General features: G+C 61.8%; 7 protein-coding genes across 7 annotated transcripts; all 7 read left to right on the top strand.

Moving 5' to 3' along the window:
- Positions 1 to 649: 649 nt before the first annotated feature.
- LSCM1_03550 (uncharacterized protein) lies at positions 650 to 3,442 on the top strand (the record flags this gene model as incomplete). The annotated part of the gene is made up of 1 exon (XM_067321088.1): positions 650 to 3,442. One exon carries the CDS (start codon positions 650 to 652, stop codon positions 3,440 to 3,442), a length of 2,793 nt encoding a protein of 930 aa, XP_067177698.1.
- A 1,196-nt stretch (positions 3,443 to 4,638) lies between these two features.
- LSCM1_03549 (uncharacterized protein) lies at positions 4,639 to 4,974 on the top strand (the record flags this gene model as incomplete). The annotated part of the gene is made up of 1 exon (XM_067321087.1): positions 4,639 to 4,974. One exon carries the CDS (start codon positions 4,639 to 4,641, stop codon positions 4,972 to 4,974), a length of 336 nt encoding a protein of 111 aa, XP_067177697.1.
- A 1,173-nt stretch (positions 4,975 to 6,147) lies between these two features.
- On the top strand, positions 6,148 to 7,452 carry LSCM1_03548 (uncharacterized protein; the record flags this gene model as incomplete). Its single annotated transcript, XM_067321086.1, has 1 exon — positions 6,148 to 7,452. One exon carries the CDS (start codon positions 6,148 to 6,150, stop codon positions 7,450 to 7,452), a length of 1,305 nt encoding a protein of 434 aa, XP_067177696.1.
- A 1,404-nt stretch (positions 7,453 to 8,856) lies between these two features.
- LSCM1_03547 (uncharacterized protein) lies at positions 8,857 to 13,374 on the top strand (the record flags this gene model as incomplete). Its single annotated transcript, XM_067321085.1, has 1 exon — positions 8,857 to 13,374. One exon carries the CDS (start codon positions 8,857 to 8,859, stop codon positions 13,372 to 13,374), a length of 4,518 nt encoding a protein of 1,505 aa, XP_067177695.1.
- Positions 13,375 to 14,156: 782 nt separating this feature from the next.
- LSCM1_03546 (uncharacterized protein) lies at positions 14,157 to 17,039 on the top strand (the record flags this gene model as incomplete). Its single annotated transcript, XM_067321084.1, has 1 exon — positions 14,157 to 17,039. One exon carries the CDS (start codon positions 14,157 to 14,159, stop codon positions 17,037 to 17,039), a length of 2,883 nt encoding a protein of 960 aa, XP_067177694.1.
- A 1,241-nt stretch (positions 17,040 to 18,280) lies between these two features.
- Positions 18,281 to 19,060, top strand: LSCM1_03545 (uncharacterized protein; the record flags this gene model as incomplete). Its single annotated transcript, XM_067321083.1, has 1 exon — positions 18,281 to 19,060. One exon carries the CDS (start codon positions 18,281 to 18,283, stop codon positions 19,058 to 19,060), a length of 780 nt encoding a protein of 259 aa, XP_067177693.1.
- Positions 19,061 to 19,885: 825 nt separating this feature from the next.
- Positions 19,886 to 20,953, top strand: LSCM1_03544 (uncharacterized protein; the record flags this gene model as incomplete). Its single annotated transcript, XM_067321082.1, has 1 exon — positions 19,886 to 20,953. One exon carries the CDS (start codon positions 19,886 to 19,888, stop codon positions 20,951 to 20,953), a length of 1,068 nt encoding a protein of 355 aa, XP_067177692.1.
- Positions 20,954 to 22,640: the final 1,687 nt, after the last annotated feature.

The raw sequence follows: 22,640 nt of genomic DNA, 5'->3' as shown, positions 1-22,640 counted from the left end.
GCTCAAGCAGCGTGTTACGTCGATACCCGTTTAGGTGAGGCAGCAACGACATTTTTGCAGCTTGCGCAGCCACATGAACATGTGTGCGTGCAGTCTCTTGCCACTCCTGTGCATCTTTCTCGATGCCTCTTGGCATTGGGTCATCCCTCCTCTTCGGCAACAGTTATGGGGCTCTACGAGTCGAAGCGCCGCTCCGCTTTTTCCTCAGGAGTTATACACGCGCGCGTACAAGAGCGTTACCTCTGATGCCGATGCGACACACCAGTGCTCTCGCCTTCTCTAAGCCCCGCCTGCTGCGGCCGTCCGCTGCGTGGCAGTGGTGCTGCGCACGGGGGGGCCCATGTGTCTCCATCACGAGCCTGTTTACTGCCCCTCCCCCACCACTCCCCCGCAACTTCTCTCTGTCTCTGACGAACCAACGACTCGCGTCGAGTGTGTTTCTTTTTTTGTTTTTTCTCTGCCACATTGCGTGTCTTGCGGCCCTCGACCTATCGTACACACACACACACACACACATCACTGTACATGAATGACGCGCACGTATCGCGTTGATACATAAGAGAAAAAACAGAAAGAGGGCGTCAGACAGTACAGGCAGCGAGACCCCGCATCCCTAAGAGCTCTCTCCCCCCTTCTCCAAGCAGACACCATGGGCGTCAAGTCCAAGAAGAAGGCCAAGACCCGGTTGGACGCGTATTACCGGCTGGCCAAGGACCAGGGGTACCGCGCCCGCTCTGCTTACAAACTCATCCAGCTGAACCGCAAGTATGATTTCCTCGCCAAGTCGCGCGTCCTCGTCGACCTCTGCGCCGCGCCGGGTGGTTGGTGCCAGGTGGCCGCACAGCACATGGCGATCGGCTCGAAGATCGTCGGTGTCGATCTCGTTCCGATTGCGCCGATCCGAGGCGTGAAAACGTTTGTGGGTGACATCACGGATGACAAGACGCGCAAGATGATTGTCACGTACTTGAAGAAAGAGCCGGTCGACTGTGTCATACACGATGGCGCACCGAACGTCGGTGGCGTCTGGTCACGGGATCTTTTCGACCAGAACGCACTGGTGCTGGCGTCGGCGAAAATGGCGTGCTCGATGCTGAAGGCTAATGGGTGGTTTGTGACAAAGGTATTCCGCTCGCCCGACTTCCACAACCTCCTGTGGGTATTCAAGCAGCTCTTCGAGAAGGTCGAGGCGACGAAGCCGCAGGCGTCTCGAATGGAGTCCGCCGAAATCTTCGTGGTGTGTGCTGGATTCAAGGCTCCCAAGAGCATCGACCCCGCCTTCTTCAACCCGCAAAAGGTTTTTGCTGATATCGGCCAAGAGAAGGTCGTCTCCGCCTCTGGCGTGCTCGTCACGCCGAAATTGAACGTGCCGATGGGGTACGATGAGTTCGCCACTGTACCGCACCACGTCGCATCCTTTTCCGACTTCCTCCGCGCCGATGACCCGAAGGGCTTCCTGAAGACGCACCACGAGCTGCGCTTCAGCGACGATGCAGATAAGGCGTACCTCAAGTCGAAGAGCTCCAAGAAAGAGCTCGTGTACCTGTGCGGGGATCTTCAGCAGGTAGGTGAGGCTGACCTTCGGCGCATGCTGCGGTGGCGTGAACAGCTGCTGCGCGAGCAGGCGAGCCGCATCCAGGCCGACGCAGCGGGCGTGGAAGAGGGCGACGACGTGGATAGCATGGCCGGCAGCGCTGGCAGCGGCGACGACGGCGAGGCTGCAGATGAAGACGACGACAGCGGGAGGCGCGACTTCCACTTCGACTTCGATAGCCCTGAGGGTGTCACGCAGATCGCCCGTGAGCTGCTCGAGATGCGCAAGAAAAAGGCGAAGGAGCTGAAGAAGAAGCAAAAAAAGGTGGTAGACCGCAAGTTGAAGCAGATCAAAGGCCTCATCAACTACGACCCCAACATGAGCGCGGAGCACATGACGGAGGCGGATGGGTTCGACTACAGAGGCACGAACACTGACGCCTTCGACGATGACGACGGCGCCGCCGCGGCAGAGGGCGAGGATGGTGAGGGGGATGCGCTCGACCATTTCACCGTGGAGCAGCTTGGGCTTATTCCGGAGAGGGAGCTAGCCGATATCATGGACACGGCCTTGGCGGAGCCGGAGGACCGCGGCAACGACCCGCTAAACCCCGTCATGTCGGTCAACCTCGCTGCCCAGGACGACTGGGACTTGGGGGACAAGAAGGACGGCGACGAGTCGGGAGTCGAGGGTGACAACGATGGCATGCCGCGCTCGAAGCAGCTCGCTGCGGGGGAGGAATACTTCATGGATGTCGACAACTACGGCAACTACGTACCTGCGCAGCGCTCGACGCGCGTGACCTTGTACGAGGCGGGGCTGGAAGGCGACGAGGATGGCAGCGACGCCGAGGCCGAGGAGGAGACACCGGCGTCCACGAAGAAGCGCTTGAGGGCGGAGAAGGACGCGGCGCAGCTCGAGGAGGCGGGCAGGAGCAGTAAATGGCAGCGCCATCAACTGAACATCGAAAAAGTCTTAAACGATACCTTTCCAAAGCCGAAGGCTCACGATCGCGCCAAGATCAAGAAGCGACAGCGCGCCTTGGAGGAGGAGCGCATCACCATGAGCGCTCCGGCGGAGATGGCGGATCTGGACGGGCGCAAGCACGTGCGCACCCGTTTCGAGGACGACCAGGATGACGACGACAACAGTGACACCTCTGCTAGTGAGTTGTCGGAGGAGCTGAGTGATCGCGATCTCGATGCCTACGAGATCAACCGCGGCCGCGAGGACTCGCGCCGCAAGCGCAAGCTGGTTCCTGACATCGGCAAGGCCACCACCCAGGAGCTTGTGCGGCAGCAGCGGAAGCAAACCTTGCACGACAACAAAGAGGTGCGTAAGCAGAACCGGCGCAATAAAAACAACTCAAACGGCAGTAAGACTGCCAATGGCAAGGAGGACACCGATTTCGAAGAGATCCCGATGGCCATGACGGACCCCGACATCCGTGCGCGCACACTGGCCATTGCGCAAAAGATGCTGGACCCCAAGGCGCGCCGCGACATCCTCGACGCCTCTGTCAACCGCTACGTCTTCAACGACGACGATGACTTGCCAGACTGGTTCGTAAAGGATGAGCAGCGCAACTGCCGTGTCGTTCTGCCAGTCACTGCGGAAGAGATTGAGGAGCAGCGCCGCCGCTTCCGGGAGCTGAATGCGCGGCCAAGCCGCAAGGTTATGGAGGCGATGGGCCGCAAGCGCCGGAAGGCGCAGCGCATGCTGCGCGGTTTGATCGACAAGGGCAAGGCCGACCCTCGCGCGCGCGAGAAGGCAGAGAACCTCAGCGTGCGCAAGCTTATGCGCTCACAAGCCGTCAAGGGTCCGGGGAAGAAGCGGTACAAGTACCTTGACCGGCAGCTGATAGGCCGCATGCGGCGCGAGAAGCAGAAGCTGAAGCGTCGTAAGTAGCGCACATGCGTGTGGCGCGTGGAATGTGTAGGGAGGGAGATGAAACAACGGTGCGGCGAAGGGCTGCCCCGCCTTTGCGTTCTCGTTTACTCCTCCCCTCTTTCCCCCTCCCCGCACCAATCCGCGCTCTTCTCTGTACGCATGCCCTTGTGCTTGTACCCCATCCTGCGTCGGTGTCTGTCTCTTTGTGTTGCGTTCGCGTGTGTGTGTGTGTGCGTACGCGTGCTGGCTGCTTTGATGTGTGTACGACCTCGGTTAAGTGTATGCCTCTGGCCTTGTTGATGTTTGCGCTGTGCCTCTGTGCGTTTCTCTGTCTCTCGCTCTGTGTGTGTGGGGCCCGTTTCTATTTTGACCGCTCTCTCCCTCCCGTGTGTACGTGTATGCGCGCGCCTCAGTCTATTTGCCCTATTCGCGGCGCGGTGCAGCGCGGACGGACAGTGCACAGCTTCGAGCGCCTCTTCAAACCCACCCACCCACACACACACACACACCAACACGCACACAGACTGTTATATGCGCACAGGCAGCCCTTACCCTCCGTTCTGCGTGTAAGCGTATTAAAGCCCTTCTCCTCTCTCCCCCTCCCTTTAAGGCATGATGACGTTGAGTGACACATATGAAAGCGAATACGCCATGGCCGATCCACACACAGACGACACTCCGAAGAGATGTGCGTCTGTGTGTGTGTGTGTGGGTGAAGGCACAGGGAGGCGGCACTAAAACGGCATGCGGCGATAGCCGGGTGCATCCTTCTCTCCCGTCCCGTCTCGCCTCTCTCCTCCCGTGCAGCGGTGCATGTGCCGGCGTACACATACGCACGCAGCCGTAGGCCTCGACTCCCTCTCTCGCGCTGTGGAGGATCAGCGGCATCGGTGCCAGCCATGCAGCTGTGACAACGGTGCGGCTTTGTGTGTTGTGTGTGTGCATTTATGTGCGCCGGGTGGGGGAGGAAAGGGAGACTCGCAGCTGCCGGATTGCTTCTTCGCCTCTACGCGGCATGCAACACTGTGGCACCTGTCCTCGACCTCTTCGTCCTCCCTTCTGTTTCTCTTCGGACACGTTGCATGGACTGGCCCGGTCGATGACGGCGTACAGTCGCATACGCGTCTCAGCCGTTGAACATCAGTTTTGGATAGCACAGCAGAGAAGGCCCAGAGGCGCACATACAAAAAAAAGGATATACGACAGGGAAGAAGATGGGCAAGTACACTATGCTGCACAACATCAACAAGGTGTTGTGCGTTCTCCTCGATGACGGCCGCAGCGTCACCGGCAAGCTGCTCGTCTTTGACAAGCACATGAACGTTGTTCTCGCCGACGCCGTTGAGGAGCGGCCGCAGTCGAAGCGGATGGCTGAGGAGGGCGTGTCTTCGAAGCGCCAGCTAGGGCTTATCTTGCTGCGTGGAGAGCACGTTGTGTCCGTAACAGTGATGAAGGGTAGCGAGAACGGTGGCAGTGGGGCTGCTGCGAACTTTAGCAGTGCTCCCAAGTCGGCGAAGGCGACCGCAGTGAAGCGTAAGCGCAACGAGTAGGAGGGAGGAACCAACTCGGCGCCGAATGTCGAGGAGCAAGTGGAGCTGCTTTGCACCGCGTGCGCTCTCTCCCTCTCTGTGCTCAGAAGCACCTCGTCGTTCTTGTGTCTCTGTGCATGAGCGCATGGCTGCAGATGCAGGTCTGCGTGCACCAACAAGTGTTGGAGGTGTCTCTCTCCCTCTGTGTGTGTGTGTGTGTGGATGCGTCGAGACTGATGGTATCGCGTCTTTCCGCCATTCTCCTCTCGCGCGCATCTTCTTCCCCCCTCCCCCCATCCCCACCTGAAAAGGACACAGGGCGTGTAAACGACATCAGCGAAGGTAAATCAGAGCGCAACAGTTGGAGTCGTTGGAGCGACATGGATGCGCATCTTCTCATCGCGTCAAGGCGAGTGCCAACCCATGTAATACCTCTTCCGCCTCCATGTGTGCGAGAGAGAGAGACGTGCCTGCTGCTGCAGAGATCGCAGGCGTGCGGCGGCACGAGCACGCGAAAAGGGGGAGGGGGGAGTAGGGGCGGCGTTGACGACTGCCTGCCCTTTCCTCCCCCCTCCCTCCCAAACGGCCTTTCGTTCTTTTCCACACACACACAGACGCACACCTCTCCTTCCATCGTCTCCACTCTCGTGTCTGTATGCTCATGGGTGCCTGTGCACGGCTGAGACTGGTGACGATGGCAGCTCCCCTTGCTGTCGTTGCACTCTTTCTCCCCCCTATCTCTCTCTCACGCTGCTATTCTCGCCCGTTGCCTCTGTTGCGTTACCGGTGGCAGGTGGCTGCGCTGACGTTTGCTTCTCAGTCGAGCGCGCGTCGGCTCGCTCGTGAGCGTATCTCGGCGCATCTTACTTCCCCATCCCCACTGCTACTGCCTCTTTTTTTTTGCTCTTCCGAAAGAGGGAGTGCTGAGAAACGTATATATATATATATATGTATTCTCACACAGACGCACACCGGTATACGGACGTCGGCCTATCATCTAGACTCCAAGCAACACAGGTTTCACAGAGCAGGCGACGGGGACTCCGTTGGGCACATCGCATCAACAGAAACCTTCCTCGAATTTGCTGGGCAGCGTTCTCTCGCGCTGCGGCACACGTCGTGACTGTACTACTCCTCTCTCGCCTGTTCTCACGAGACGCGCGCTCTTCCTTCCTTGCTTGCTCGCTCCATCTTATGCAACCCACCATGGCATCCACCGGCGACCGCGGCGGCAAGGGCGCTGATGTTTCCCTGCCTTCTCCGCTGCAGACAGAGAACATGCAGCCTCTCTCGTCAGCGCCGAACATGATCGGCTTGAACACATCCCTTTCACGCCTCGACTCGATGCGCGCCATCACCCCCACCGTCTCTGGGCAGAACTCGCCCACCGAGCCAAGCAAGAGGGGTAGTGCGATAGAGAGTCCGTTCTTCTTCGAGGCCGACCGCAAAGCTGCTGCCGAGTCTTCTGCGCCTCCACCGCTCGAGTCTGGTGGCACAGACCGCAGCGCCAGGACGAACGCGAGGGGCGGGAACGGTACCAGTGCCACTGACGACAGTGACTCCTTGCCTAGGTCCCGCACTGTTCATGGTCGCTGCGGCCGGCGGCGTGAGGCTTCGAACTGGTTCGACGCAGAGAAACCCACGAACATGAATCGCCCTGCTGACACAGAGCTGAGCCAAAACGTGCGGGTCGTGCAGGATGATGTTTCCGACATGGAGCAGCTGCGCCGAGAGCAGGCGGAGCGCGCGCAGCGACAAAAAGAGCAGCTCGCGCAGCCTATCTCGGATTCGCCGGTGGGCTACCACGTAGCGCTGCCGCGCCTCAACGAGCTTGACGTCACGAACAGCTGGGACAAGCTGCTGCGGGCAATGCGCAACGAGTACGACATGTCGTGCCTCACGAGCTGCCTGTCACGGGAGTTGGACGAGGACGTCGCGTGGAACCCGGAGATGCTGTTGGTGCAGCTTACCTCCGACATGCTAGACGCGGCCGAGCTGCAGAAGGATGGCGGGGAGGTGTATGTGCCGGTGGACGCCAGCGACATTGGCCAGATGACCGGCGGCGAGGTGACTCGCAAGCGCAAAGAGAAGGGCTCAGCGACAGCGGCTCCGACGACCTCCTCGCCAACGACTGCAGGGGCCGCACGCGAGCTAGCGAAGACGAGCGAAAAGGCTGCGGCTGCGCAACCGCCTCCGTCGCTTCAGAAAACCACATCGATGGCAGTCCACATGCAAGCCACCAATGCTCCGGCTGCCGCAGCTCCGAGCAGCAGGAATGTGAGCGAGAGAGTCCCCACCGGGGCCACACTGCGCGCCACCTCTCCGCCAAGCCGCACCCGAACCGCCACCGACTCGAGGCCAGGGGAGGGCGGCGGAGGGGGTGGAAACAGCACCAGCGTTTCGTCATCAAAGCCAAGGCTGGAGAGCACAGGCAAGCACGCGAGTACTCGGGGCGCCGCCGCGAGGCAGTTGGCGACGAAGCCGCTCTCAAAGCGGTAAAGCTGCGGTGTATGCGCGCGCCTGCTCTCTTCGACAGCACACATATCGGTAAATCGCAAGCACGGGGGCGCCTCCTCCATGGCATGTCTCTGCTCATCGTTTCGTCTGCGCTGAGGACCGCCCGTGGAGATCGCTGCCGCTGCTCCACCACAGTCTCCCCCCTCCATCCCTGACTCCCTCGAACGTATTCGTGCACATGCACGGTTGCTCGTGTGTGCTGAACCCTCCGAGCCTCAACTGCTGATCTCGTGCAGTTTCAAGGGCGCTGCTCTCTCGCCGACAGGCGCCCCTCTTGCTCGCTGTTCGTCTCCTCATCCCCTCTAGCCCTGTAGGTTTGGTCGTCGCATCTGTGCAAGCATCCTCTTGACTTCTCTGACATTTATGTATTGTGCGAGACACCACCTCCACGCTCGCGCATGCATGTAGACACATAGATACATGCGCCAAACATGTTTACTGTTCGCACGCGGCTGGCTTTCCCCTCTTCTCATCCTTAAACGGGGGCACTCGCCTTCCCTCTCTGTCGCTCTCCCCCTCTAGGACGCGCGTGTACACGTCAGAGGTGGAGCAGCGGAGAGAGAGAGTGCAAAGGGGGCGTGTGTGGCTGAAAGTGCCCGACTGTGCTCGTGTGGAGGGCACTCTGATGCGCCCTCCCTCTCATCTGTGCAGCGCCTTCGCCTTCGGTGCAGCCGGTCGCTGGCCGCTCTTCACCTGTCGAATTGGTGAAGACAAAACTTTAAAGCGAAGGGAAGGAAGACGCATACAGCAAGACAGATCTAATGCATGGAGAAGAAGTGCTGGAAACGGAAACGGCTGATGCAGGCGCCACGAAACATCGCCTGCGGTGATGTGTGCGCCGGTGCCACGCCGTGCGAGCTGGTCGCTGTTGGTTTTGTAGAGGTAAGAAGGGCGCCGAAGGAGTGAAAGAGAATTAGGGGGAAGGGAGGGGAGGGGGTGAAGGGGCGTAGAAGGATGAATGCGGGGGGCTTCGGCGACAGCACAGAAATATCACACACACACACACGTGCGCGGGGCAGAATACGCCGAGAGGGGGGGTACCGTGGCGCTGCCGTCGCCGGCAGCTGAGTCCTTCTTTCTCCGCGCGGCACTTTGGTGTGGATGCGGAAGTGGCATTTTCTGTGCTGTCGCCAGGGGCCTCACACCTGTAAACGCACCCACCGCCGCGCTCTTCGCGCTCGACTCTGTCTTCTTCACCCGGCACTGCTCCGCCCCTTTGGGGTTATTCACGAATGAACTCGCCGCCCTCCTCCTCTGCCCCCCCACCCCCACCCTTCCCTCTCCCTCTCTCCCAAACACACACACACACACACAGAGTCCGCCACCCGTTCTCCTTCGACTCCATCTCTCTTTTCCGTGACAGATTTCCCATCTAACGCGCTCGGTATGAAGAAGGTGTTGGTGCTGAACGGTGACTCGTACGTCGGTCGCCATGTCGTGAAGGCCTTTTACCAGTCGTACGAGTATGAGGTGGAGATCACACGCACGCATACCAACGAGCGAGCCGCGACGGCGGCGCGTGCCACGTCGAAGGCGATCTCGAGCGACTGGCTGTGGAGCCAGATGAAGGGTCTTTGGGACTCGCTCGAAGGGTCACTAGTCGCGGCCGAGGTCCCAGAAAACCCTCTTGCCCTGGGTACAAAGGGATCGTACCGCAACGGCAGTAAGGCCACCTCAACCGCTGGTGGCGCCGTGCAGTCGCCCACGCCACCGCCACGCGCAGGCTTGTCGGCAGAGGAGCGAAGTGCGTTGCCGGCGGACATTCAGCTCTGCGTTAGCGACATTGTTCCAAAGCACAACGACAACACGGAGGAGTTTCGCAGACGCCTCCTCGCGAACGACGTTGTGATTGCTGTCCTTCAGGACGACACGTACGAAGCTATGTGCGCCATTCGTATACTAGCTGGGACGCACTACGATGTAGAGAAGACGTTTGTGCTGGTGTCGTCGGTCGTGACGTGGGCGTACACGCTGACATCGGAGCGTGCGCGTGCTCGTGCAGCGCGGCAGAGCGAACGTGCGGAGGAGAGAAGCAACTTCTTGGAAGAGCTGCTCGATGCCCAGGATGAAGAGAACGGAGACGAGGGCAGCCTTGGCGAGGGGCCCTCTGCCGTGGCAGAGAGAGAGGCGCGCCGTGTAGCACGTCGTGCAGAGCTGGAGCTGCGCCTCCCCCTCTCTCTGCGCGAGCCTGCCGCCGGAGAGGACGAGGACGAGATCCGCGAACTTGTTCCGGACCGTATCTTCACCGATGACGCCTACGCGCAGCGTGTACCGCACCCGCGCTTTCAGCACTGGCACTCGCTGGAGCACCTTGTGAAGCGCTCCAACACCGAGACACTGCACACCTACGTCATCTTCGCGGGCTTACCGTACGGTGCCGGCGAAGGGCCGGAGATGCTGTTTGGACTACTGCGCAGCGCATGGTACCACCAGGTTCTGCCGCTGTATGGCGCCGGCGTGAATGAGATCCCCATGATCCACGTCCAGGACTTGGCCTCCATCCTCTACAAGGTCGGCAGCGCCTACGATGTGCTTGAAGAGCGCTACCTGTTCGCCGTCGACCAGGGCCACGTCACACAGCGGCAGCTGCTGCAAGCGGTGCAGGCGCGCCTCGGCGGGTCTGTTCAGCCGGCCGCAGCACTGCCTCTGTCGACGGGCACCGCTGCCGAAGCCGACGTGGTGCGCCTTGATCGCCTGCAGCTGCCGCCGCCGGCCGACTCGCACGATCGCTTCGCCGCGTTTGGCAACACGCCGTGCTGGGGTGGTGGGGGCGCCCTCTTGACCGCGCTGGTGCTGTCCGACATCCAAGCGGAGCCGTCGACCGTGCTGACGGTGCATGAGGAGGAGGAATGGGTGGCCCTTGATGGGTTCCTTGCGGCCCTTGATTCCACGTGTGCGGAGTTCCGCGCTGCGCACGCGGAGTCATTCAAGCCGGTCCGCGCCCTCATCACCGGGCCGCCGCTGAGCGGGGTGGAAACTGTCGCCGCTCTGCTGGCGCAATACTACCGTGCGCCGTGCGTGTCGCGCGAGAGCCTTGTTGTGGACTACAAGGCGCACGTGGCAGACGTGCGCGCTGCGCTGCGGCGCCTGCTTATGCGCCGCCTACAACGCCGTCGCTCCAGGATGCAAGCTCGGCTGGTGCTCCAAGCTGCAGCGGAGAAGGCCGCTCGACGCTTGGCGGAGGAGGAGGAGCGGCGGCAGCGCATAGATACAGACGGCGAGAGCAGCGACGAGGAGGGGTCGGCGACCGAGGAAGAGAGCGAGGGCAGCGATGCGGTCTCTGATGCGGCCGCTGGTACGTCGCTGATGTCTATTTTTGTTCCAACGGCCACCAAAGGTGCCGATGGGGGCAACAGTGACGGCGAGGACTCCGGCGAGGAAGCGGCCGACCCGCCGCCGACTCTGCGACCCATCGAACTGGTTGTGGATGAGGCCTACATCCGCGGTGCCCCCGACGGCGGCGCTCCCGCCGACGAGGAGGGGGGCCCTGAAATCGACGAGGAACAAGAGGAGGGAGACGAGGGCGACGGCGAGGAGGGAGGCAACTGGCTTGACGAGCTCGAAGCGCAGGATGCGGAAGCGCAAGCCGAAATGCAGGAGGACCGTGAGCTGCTGCCTCCTCTGTCCCCTTCCGCCGCCGCAGACGACACAGCCCTTCCGCGCTTCGCTGCCCGCAGACGCGGCCGCGCCTTTGCACGCGACGTGGACCGGCAGGAGCTCCGCTGCATTGCGGCGCTCCGTCAGGAGTACCTTCTTGGCTTGAAGGTGCTGGCGCTAAAGGTCTCAGCGGAGGGGCGACTACCCCGTCCGCCTCGCACACCAGCAGCAACCGAGGACGGCGACGACGATGACAGGTACGATGGAGAGGCTGACCGCCGCAACAGCAGCGACGGGAGCGAAGAGGGCGATGAAGAAGAGGATGGGGAGGCGCTGAGTGATGATGCGCCCCACGTGCCGCCATCGCTGCCTTTCGGTGACGCCAGGGAGGAGGAGGAGGACGAGGATGCCGATTATGAAGCTCCCGGCCTCATCAGCGATGCGAGCCCGCTTCTCGAGATGGACCCAGCCGATGACGGCTCTGAGTACCTCGACTGCGCGCTCGCTTTCATGTGCCGATGGCGCCTGCGGCAGGCGGATTGCCGCTGCCAAGGCTATCTCCTCAGCGATTTCCCACAGACACTGGCACAGGCCGTCTTGTGCTTTCGTGCGAATGATGCTGAGCTCGAGGACGGAGCGCTGCGCCGCCGGCGCGCTCTTGCTCCGCTGCTGATGCGCACTAACGACCGCGCTGCTGAGTACGACGGTGATGGGGACGATGAGGGCGATGAGCCGCTTGCTCCCGTCGATGCAGACTTTCCTTTGCCTGACATCGCAGACATGAGTGAGGAGGAGCTGCTCGCGCTGGAGCAGGCTCATCGCCGTAGCCGCGGCCCGGCGTGCGGCGACAACTTGGTGGGTGAGGTCGAACGTGTGGGTGACTCGATGGAGGAGACGGCCACCGTCGGCGACGCGGAGACTGTGATGGCGCCCGTGGACGAGTTCCTCTTCGTAGACCATGTCGTGTTGCTTCAGGCCGACCCGGCTGCTTTGCGCGCCACTATGGATGCCCTGCAGGCAAAGCTGGATGCCGCTGCCGAGCAACAGCCGCCATCCACTCCTTCGTGTAGTGCGGCACCCTCTGCACAGGGTGCTGCGGCGATAGGGTCGGCCGATGAGACGCTTGACGCGCTTCGCGCCTCGTTGCACCTCATCCCATACGCTGAGCAGCTGGAGTGGTATATGAATCACCACGCCACCACTGCACCCCCGACGCAGTCCCTGCTGGCTTGGCTCAGCGCCATCACGACAACGCCCGCGCTGGGTGTTCGTCGGGCGCCAGTTATTGTTCCCCAGCGTATTGATGATGATGCCACTGATGGTGGGGCCGCGGGTGGCGTTGCCCAGGCAAGTCGGGAGGCGGCGCCCGACGGCACCAGCGTCACCGTGACTACCATGGAAGCGCCGCCTACGACCCGCATCGCAGAGGTGCACTTCGTTTCGGCGCCGGTGCTCAAGACGGAGGATGTGAAAAAATGCTGGTACGCAGCGCGCGAACGGAGGGTGCGAGATAGCGCAAGATCCGCGGCGTTTGGCGTGGCACCACGCACCACACCGAACCAAACAGGCGCCGATGAATGCGGATCGGCATTATTGGATGCACAGCTGCCGGTGGCGCTGATGCGACTTGCACCGCACCGCTGGACGGGCGCTGTGGCTCTGCACTCCTCACTGGTCCGCCAGGCTCCTCCTTCAGCTCACGCCCTTTTCCATCGTGACACTCACTCCGCGTCTCGCTGCGCACCGCCGCCGGTCGCAGCTCTTGCGGCTCTTGCGCAGGAGCTGTGCGCACGTATTGCACCCGCGCACCGAGAGTCCACAATCGCGGCTGCTGCGGCTGCGCCGTCAGAGGTACCCGCTGCCACAGATTGCGTGGACGGAAGCTCAGGGACGGACTCGCCGCTCGCGCTGGACGTCACGGTGGCGGCCGCCGCACTTGCACGTCAAGTGGATTTCGTAGCGTTATCTGAGACATCAGCCGACGCTTCTTCGACAGAGGTCACTGCCAGAACGTTAGACGCTGCTCCTGCTGCTGCGGTGGATGGGGAGGTGAGGCTCGCCGCTGCTTCTCAGGCTGAGTCGTCCCAGATCCTGTATGAGTTGGCCTCGCTGCGCCGCCTTCAGATTTTGGAGGGTAGGCCGGAAACAGCGGAGATGCTGCATCTTCCGGTGGAGACGTACTTGATGGAGTACGTGCTGCCCAATCTGACGCCTGCCATGACGGACGTGGTGCGCCTGCGACCAAATGATCCAGTGTCGATGCTGGCCGATGTCCTCTTCGACCGCCGCCGTCGCCTAACGCTGTAAGAGGAAAGCAGGTGTGAAGTGCTGCTGCCCCTGGTGCTACTCTGTGTGCGTCTCCTTTGTTTTTTTTTATGTGTGTGCGTGTGCGTGCCTGAAGAAGCACAGGCATGTGAAGTTTGCTGTGCATCGCCACTTTTTTTTGCGCGCTTTCTTTCGTCTCCTCAACGATGTACAGCAGCTGCGAGCGATTCGCAGATGGATGTGTGTGTGTGTGTATCTGTATATATCTGTGTAGCTGCAGTGCACGCCTGTGCCCATAAGACATGTGTGCGGGAGCATCGAGGACGTGTCGTGGGCCCTTGGCAATTATTGGGTGGAGATGGAGTGGCACTACGCTCCATCGAGCACAAGACGGACGCCAAGAGCGCAAGGCTCTCCTCTTCCGCCGAGAATGCCGCTGATGCGGTGCTGAGACGCGTGTCTCTGTTCCTGTGCCCGTGTGTGGGTCTGTACGTCGTGATGCCTTCGTCTTTCGCTCGCTCCCCTACGAGTGCCTCACGCCTGTGCGCTTCCGATCTCCTTCACCTCTTCCTGTCCTGTCACCGCTTTCTCTTGCCCTATGCGTCTCCATCCGACACATCCAATCATGGCCCTCTACGCGGTGGTGCATCCCACGTTGGAGGAGCAGTGCGCACCCTCGTTCGGCGTGTCCTCTCTCTCACTCTTTGTTTTTAAGCTGCACCTTCACCGATAGAAGGGCGAAACAGGTGGTAGTCGAGTACAAAGGCGGCGCCAGAGGCGACCATCCGCGACGCGCATACGTAGAGAGTGCCACACGCGACGCCATGCAGGTCAACTCGCTCTTGGAGCGTATGCGGAAGGTGCGGCAGGAGAAGGCTGCCGCTGCTGCCGCTGCCGCCACCACCGCGACAGCCCCTCCAGCAAGTACCAATACCACCGTCGCCATCCCCACTCCTAACGCGTCGAGCAGAAACGCACCCGCGCCGTGCACTCTGGACGCGGATGCCGCGGGCTGCGCTTCTGTGGCGTCGGCGTTGCCGGCTGGCGCGACGGTGCCGACACCGCCGCCTGTGTTTGCTTCTCCTTCCTCGGCGCGACTGGAGTACCGCGACAATGTTAAGGATCCGCTGTGTGTGCCGTTCACGTGCGACATGGTCGCGCCGATTCTCAACGCGCTCCTGAGGGACGATGAGCACTGCCCAGCATCGTCGGCTGCCGGTGCTACTCGTGGGGGTGCTAATGGTGGAGCGTCGCCCGCGACGAAGGGGACGACAACCGACAGTGGCGTGACGGGATGTGGTGTCCATGAGACCCATGCGACTGGGGTGGTGGTGGCGGCGGGGGTCTCGGGCGCCGGCGCTGAAGACGCCGGAAAGGAGAGCCGGCTCATCGTGGTGGGGAAGGCCGTCGCGCGAATGCGCGAGGTGCTGGCTGGGCAAAGGTCACCTCAGATGCCCAAGGAAACAGCGGACAGCAAGTCTTCTGCTACCATAGCCGGAGCTGATGCTGACGATGTTGCTCGTGCGTCGATCTCTTCTGTTTGCCCATTGAGCGCTTCCTTGTTTGCTGATACGGCGTACAATACAGCCTGCGCCGTGGCCCGAGTTGACGTCTCCGGCGCCGTTCGGCCCATCTGCCGAGATGTGAACTACTACACCCGAGTCGGCCGTATATCGCAGGGTGTGTACGGCGTCGTCTTCCGCGCTGTGACGACAGCTGACTACGAGCGACAGCACCGGAAACAATCGCGCGGCCGCGTGACTCAGCAGGGCTCTGCCGCCTCCTCAACTACTTCGCCGCCAGCGCGCGTGCGCACATACGCGCTGAAGCACATTAAAAAGATGTGGCTGGAGGACTCACAGGTAGGGCTTCCACCCTACCTGATGCGGGAGATCGATTTGCTGCTGCGGCTACAGCACCCCAACATCATGGGCGCGCTGGAGCTCGTCTTATTGGACCCGACGCCGATCCCGCGCCGCCCGCTATCACCACCAAAATCGCGCTCGACGTCCCCGTCCTCGTCCTCGTCCTCGTCCTCGTCATCCGAGTCGGGGTCGCCATCAACCACACAGCACGTAGATGAGGCGTTGCAGAGCAGTCGCCCTCTTCGCCGGCTCCGCAGTGATGCGAAAGATACCGCGGAGTGCAGCCCTGCGAAGAAGCCGAAGGACGACCGTGCCGACGAGCAGCTGCCGCGGCAGGAAGAGGCCCACGCCGCTACGCACGCTCAAACGACGGGCGAGAGGGGTGCTGGTCAAGACGTTGCCGCCACACGGCCGCTGGCCGCGGTCGGCGCCGCGAGCAAGGCGAAGGACGTCTTCCTTGTCATGGACTACTGCCCCTACGACCTGGCAAGCTACATGCGGCGGTATGCGACCGTTTCGGAGGGGCACCGCCGCAGTGACGGCGGACCTTCTCACGCGCATGCACAGGTGCCTTACTTCCACATCACGCCACGCAACGCGCACCCGCAGGCGGCGATGAGCTATCTGGGGCGTGCCAAGTCCATCGTCTACCAGCTCTTGCGCGCCGTGGCGTTTCTGCACGACAACCGCATTCTTCACCGCGACCTGAAGACGTCGAACGTGCTGCTTGGCGAGGACGGCTGCGTGAAAGTGTGCGATTTCGGCCTTGGCCGTCTCTACCGCGAAGGCCAGGCGCTCACCCCCACCGTTGTGACGCTCATGTATCGCGCGCCCGAGCTGCACTTCGGCGTCGTCGACTACTCTCACAAGATGGATGTCTGGTCCGTCGGGTGCATCATTGCCGAGCTCTTCCTACGCCGACCTCTCTTCCACGCCTCGACGGACAGCCAACACCTGCTGGCGGTGTGCGAGGTGCTCGGCATTCCCACGGAGGAGTCCTTCCCCGGCCTTTATCACCTCCCGCAGACGAAAGCCATGATGCAGTCACTGCCGCGTTGGAACCGCACCTCACGGCTGGCGAGCCTCTTTCAAAGTGGTGCGGTTCTCCCGACCGTAGCACATGGCACTGTCCCAGTGGCGCCGGAAGCTGCACTGCTGCCCGCCAGCGGGACGGATCTGCTCGCTTCGGTGCTGCAGTGGAACCCGAGCCGCCGCCCATCTGCCGCGGAGGCTCTACAGCACCCATTCTTCAAGGAAGAGCCGCTGCCCTGTGCACCTGCTGAGCTGATGCGGCCTATGCCGTGGCTGGACGCTGCCGCTGCGGTTGGTCACGCCATGCCTTCCTCCGCCCTTGCTCCTGGGGATCGGCAAGATGGACTAGTCAGCCTAGGGTCGCAGGATGCCCTTCCCATGGCAACGCAGATGGGGCCAAGCTCAACACGACGACCATCCTCTACGAGTGTACCACCAGCTGTGATGCACGTGGCAGACATTCCCAGCGAACCGGAGGAGACTATCGCAGCCGCCCCGCCGACGTATGAGGGTGCGACTGCGGCATCTCTGCCGGATAGCTCCTCAGCGAATACGTTGACTGGGAGCGGCTGTAGTACTCTGGCGAGTGATACTGCTGACAGTCGGTGCCACCTAGCAGCTATCGGCGCCAGTGATTACAGCGGCAGCGAGGGGGACCTATCAGGGGAGGAAGACGAGGTGCAGCGGCTGCAGCTGCATACGCGCCACAGCACGCGCGACCAGGACGAGGACGCGGTCGATGGTGGCGACAGTGATGCGGGGAGGGAGAAAGTGTCGCAAGAAGCGCGGCTTCTCGGTGATCGAGACTGAGACGAGTGAAGAGGAGAGACCCCTTCCCCCCACTCTCCTTTGGATGGTGGTGAATGGTTAATTGCTGCAGCCGTCTTCAGCACCGACCCTCTCTTTCTCCCCATCTGAGTGCCTGTGAGGTGGTATGGGTGCGTGCATGCGTGCGTGTCTGTCTGCGCGCGCGCTCCGGCTTCTGCCGGCTATGCCGCCTTTTCGTCTCCACCACCCCGTCGCGGCTCCGGCGGTGGCGCTGTTGGCAGTCTTGGGCGGCGGTGACTGGCGTCGCCGCCTTCTTTTGTGTGTGTGTGTGTCTTCTGCTCTTGCGCCACTCGGTGGAACGCTGCCGACCCACTCACACGAGAGAGCGAGCGAGTCGTGAGGTGCGGTGCGAGGCTCGTGCAGCGTTTCGCTCTCCCACTCTTCGTCTCTATTGCACCACGCCACCCCCTCTGGAGCGGGGTGGGCGCTCTCGATACCACGGGCGCCACCCTTCGTCCGCGCGCGTATGTGAGCATGTGTCTGCCGCAACCCTCCCTTATTCCTCACCTCCCGTACTTCTTTCCCTCCCTCATCGCCCTCTTTTCCCGTTCGGAACACCCATCGGTGATACTGCCGCCTCCGGTGCCGCTGCCACCGCTCTCTCCACGCCTCTCTCCCGTTGCCTTGCTGACACCGTTACCACTTTGTTCTTGAGTTTGTCAAGCATCTCTTCGTAGAGGTGCGCCTCTCTCTCTGTGTGCGTGTGTGTGTACGCTGCCGCCCCCCTTCGCTTCCTTCACCGGTTATCTGTCTTCATGTTTCCCTCTGTTCCTTAAACACACACACATACACACACACACACACACACACGCACACGAACGCACGCACAAACGCACGCGGACATATACACCTGAAGTGCACACAGTGCATCCCACCTGCGAGGAGAGTCGAGTTGGATGCCAGTGAAGACGCAAAGAAGAACAAAAAAGCTAGCACAGGAGGAGCTGCCAGTCGGAGGCAGAGACGGCGGACCTATGCAGAGGTACGCTCACCGTCCCCCTCATCTCCTCCTTTCGCAGTCGAAGCCCCTCTCCTCCCCCTCGCTGTCTCTGAGGCTCTCTCACATTGGTGCCTCCCTCCCTTCCCCAATGCTCGATTCTATCTCGCTTTCCTGTCTCCCCGATCATCTGCCTGTTGGCGCCAGAACTCATTCAACCCTCCCCTCCCTCCTCCACACACACACACACATACACAGAGGCTCACTTGAGGGCTCTCAAGGCATCATGATATTCGGCAACGAGCCCCCCTTTCATCTAAAGCCGATTCCGTACCGCGGTGTCCGCAAGCATGAGGCAGAGGTGCTGCAGCATCCGCCAGGCTATCAGCACCCGATCATTCCACTCCCACCGTTTCCAGCACCAAATAGTGATGCATCTGGACCGGCCGTAAGCAGCTCCGCAGCGCACGTGTCGCGCTCGCCTGCCGCTATGTCACCTGCCCCCTCGGTGAAGCCGAGCGCCACAGAAGAGACAGCATGGGGCGCGTCATCAAGTTCCCGCACCGTGCACCCCACTGTCGGGTGTGGTCTGGCGATCGCGGCGCCGCCGCACCTACTGCAGCAGCAACAGCACAACCCACGCGAGCGCTGTGACAGCGGACGCGGCGGCGACGCCTTTTTACCGGATGCGCAGCGACTTGATCCTGACATGACAGTTGACGCTGCTCTTCGGCAAGAGCGAGCGCAGGAGTGCCGTAAACGCCTTGGATACCAGCAGGCTCGCCGCAACAGGGCTGCAACACGGGAAGCGACACTGAGAGCCTCCCGCAACGCGGCCTTTCACGCCGAGCAGCGACGACTTGCCACCGTAGCGGGTACGGCGCGCAGCAATCGTGAGCAAGACGACCGTGATCCTATCACACATCAATGCTACACTGCGGAGGCGGAGCACAAACTGATTGATGTTGACACTGAGGTCCGCAGCCGCTACGCCGCCCGCCAGCGCTTCCTTGACCGGCAGATGAACTCAACGGAGTACAACATCCTTACGTGGCAGCTTCGCTAATACCTAGAGGCTGAGCGGAGGAGGTACTTGCCCGTGTGCTGGGGTGGTGGTGGTGGCAGGCCTAAGTGGGTCGAGTGTGGGCGGGCGAACGCCACGATGATGCTGGCGTGGTTTGTTTGGTGGCCCCTTCCGGCACTGTGCAGGTTCTGATGTGCTTTCGTGTGACTCCAAGCCGCGCATAGCACGCGCGCTCTCTCGTCGGTTCGCCGTCGTTTCCCACTCTTGCCGGCGGCTTCACAGAAGGAGGGAGGGGGGGCCGCACTCTTCGATGTATAGCCGAGCTCTCTCCCTCTCGCTCTCATGTGTGCTTCTGCTCCTCTCTTCCGAGACCTGCAAAGGTTCCACTCCCCTGTCCCTTTCAAACACACGCATTCTTATCCCTTCTTCCCACGCGGGACAGCTCTCCTTACGCAGTGGAGATGTGGCAGCCATATGCGCGCCGTGCGTTGCCCCTCGGCAACGCTGCCACCAAATTAGGCTCCGCCCACCTCTAATACCTTCGCTGCGTCTTTCTCCCTTCTCTCTCTTCTCCAACGTCTCACGTCTTTGTGCGACCGAGATCCCTGTGCGTTGGCCGCTTGTGCTTCACTGGGCTTTGGTGCGCCGCGCTCCGACAATACAGAGTCTTCTACTGTACATCGTCTTTGCTGTACGGGTTGCCGCACTCACAGGCGCCCTTTCCTCTTTGCGTGCGCGACTGCCCCCCTCTCCCTCCCCCTCCCCCCTCTCTCTCGTCTTACACAGAGACGTACTGTTAGACAGACAGACAGACAGACAGACACACACACGCATACACACACCCCTCACGAGTCCCACTCTTGCGTGATGTCCACCATCGACGCTGAAGCGGTTGCTGTCATCCCGGTGGCCGTACTCTCGTCCGAACTCCGCCACTCTGCCCTCTCGGTGGAGGCGCGCAAGCAGAACCACTTGGCCATGGGCATGGGTGGCGAGAGGTACTTGGTGGTGCATCCAACTTACTCCCTCTCGCCGCGATGCTACAGCTTACGCGTGCTTGTTGCATGGATGCTGATTTTGCTCGAGGTCGCCCTTTCTCTCTTTGTGCTGCTGGGCCTCTGCACGCCATTCTTTATGGTGGGCAGACACGGGTACTTTGCGTTCGACGGCGGCTCCGGCGGCTCTGCGGCGCACGCCTCCGAGCGCTATCTGCCTCTGGTGATATTATCGGTATTGACGACCATATACCTCCTCCTCTTCTCGCCCGTCTGTCCTATCCTCATGGCGGTCTGCTTGTCACGCGATCAACACACGCGCCTAAGTGAAGAGCTGTTTAACCGGGAGCTGCTGGGGCAGCACGGCGCGCAGGTGCACGAAGATGGGCGGGTGTATGGCCCCGGTGGTGAACCGAGCATGGTGAAGGAGGAGGGGATGTGGGGCCCCTGCTGCGGATTCGAGGCAAACGAGCGGTCGCGCCGATCTAAAATCGCTTGGCTCTGGTGTGCGCAATGCGCGGTGGTGCAGGTGAGCCTGATCCTGCAGTGCGTCATCGTGTACGACATGAAGTGGGTGTACACAATGGCGCTGACGAAGCATAAGACAGCGACCCACGGAAAGGGGCTCAAAATCACCGTCTGCGCGTTGGTGATGAGGACGTTGGAGCTGTTCTTCTATTGCGGCGCTTCATTTTATGTGATGTGCCGCCGTGGCTCTCGGGAAATGCCGCACTGCCAGCTGATCCCTCTGTCTGGTAGCCGCGCAGCCGGTGCCCTGGCAACCAGTGGCGGCGCCGCCGACTTTGACAAGTCGCTGCCCAACGGCGAGCCTGATGAAGACTATCCGACAAAGCTGCCCAGCACGGCAGCTGAAAGGGAAGAGAACTGCGAGATGGAGGCCGTGTCGATGCGGAACGCCCCGTCGAACTCGTCATCGTGACACGTGTACGTTTCTTTGCTTTTTTTGTGTCTCAGTGTCGGCGCAGCGACGGCTGAAGGTGTGTCTGTGTGTGTGTGTGTTTGTGCGTGTATGTGAGAGTGGGGGCATGAGGAGGGGCCTGTGTGGGTAGCCGTGCAGATGGCCTGTCCTCAGGTGTGAATGCACCTGACAGCCCTTTGGTGGCCGGGCTGCATGCCCGCGCCTGACGCTGTGCGGGAAAAAGGTTCGCCTATGGTCGCGTCTTTTGCATCGGCTCACTGCGAGCCGTACCGATGACGCAGGACATCCACGCGGTCACCCGCCGCTTCCCCCGCCTGGGCTGCTCCGCGGTGATGGCGGGTATCGTCGCGGGGCGGGGGTCTGCGCTGTGGACGCGGCGGAAACGCCCGTCGGCGGACCGGCGCGAAGCGGTGTGCGGTGTGGCCTGACTCCGTGGGGCGTATTCGATTCACGGCTGTACGGCGCAAGAGCCGCAACACCGCCTCCTAAGCAGGCCTGCAAGGCATTCGGTCTCTCGGGGTGTCGACCGTCCGGCGCGGCAATATACAGACGGGGGGCGGGGGGGGCACAGGTGTAGTGGTGGTGGCTTCTCTGTCTTTTCACGAGAGCACAGACGCACCGGTGTTGACCCTTCCGCCCTGACGAGGCAAAGCCACTGCAGTGACAGTCCGGCTTCGATGCGATACCCCCTACTAGGCGGATGCGCTTCACGTCCGTCTACATTCCTGCGAGCGGCCTGGCGGCACGGGCAGCCCTCCATCGCATGCCAGGCAATGTCACCCCCAGCCCTTGTGCTACTGGAACGAGCCGTCTCGCAACGATCGCGCGATCGTGTAGGGAGCGCGCACCAGCCGCACCAGTCTGACTTTACGCTCTCACCGCTTCACTGCAGACCCGCCGGGCGTGCGCCTGCACACGGTGGCGCACCGCCAGCCAGGCGCCTGGGCAGGAGGGGTGCCAGTGGACTGCACCCCCCTTTCTCGGCGTTGACAAGCAACCCATTCGTGGCAATGGTCGACGCGCTGTGCGGTGGTTGCCAAAGCAGTGGCAGCTCGATGTGCACGGCCGAGGGCCACTTGCTCGCACAAGCGGAACACGCCAGCAGACCTTCGACGCTCCCTCTCTTTCTCTTTCCGCGCAGCGCTGACTACATCAGAGCTGCACGCGTACGCCTCTTAGTGTAAGGGGGCAGCGCTGGCCTTAACTGCGGGGGCCCTCTAGCGCCCTCACCTCGAGGCAGTCGCTGCTGTCGTGGGACCTCTACGGCGCAGACGGCATAGGCCCGCTGTAAGAAGCCGACTTACCCCCCCTCGACACGATAGTGCCTCTGCGCCGCCCCACCTGTCTCCACCGAAGCGACGCAAGGCGAATGCCTTCTGTGGCGGGTGCTGCCGTGGACGCGCTTTCCCTTCCCCATAGCGCTCAGCACGGGCCCCACAGCGGTGGAAGACAATGTGTGGCAACGGATGTGGGCACAAAGCGCCGTGCCGCCCGCCTGCCGTGCGCGCCTCTCGTTTTCCTCGGCTTCTGCCCGCGTTGAAAGGGAGTATCTCGGTGATGCCGACACGCGCGCGAAACGGCTAGTTCCAGAGGCGCTGACGCCGACTGCCCGGATCACGCACCTGGCCACCGCCCCACACCAGCAGCGCGAGGACGCTAAGCCTTCTCGGCGACAGAAGGCCATCCT

The sequence above is a fragment of the Leishmania martiniquensis genome, chromosome 27 (assembly GCF_017916325.1).
Source record: "Leishmania martiniquensis isolate LSCM1 chromosome 27, whole genome shotgun sequence".
In the NCBI taxonomy this organism is placed as follows: Eukaryota; Euglenozoa; class Kinetoplastea; order Trypanosomatida; family Trypanosomatidae; genus Leishmania; species Leishmania martiniquensis.
This window is presented reverse-complemented; position numbering and strand designations above follow the sequence as displayed.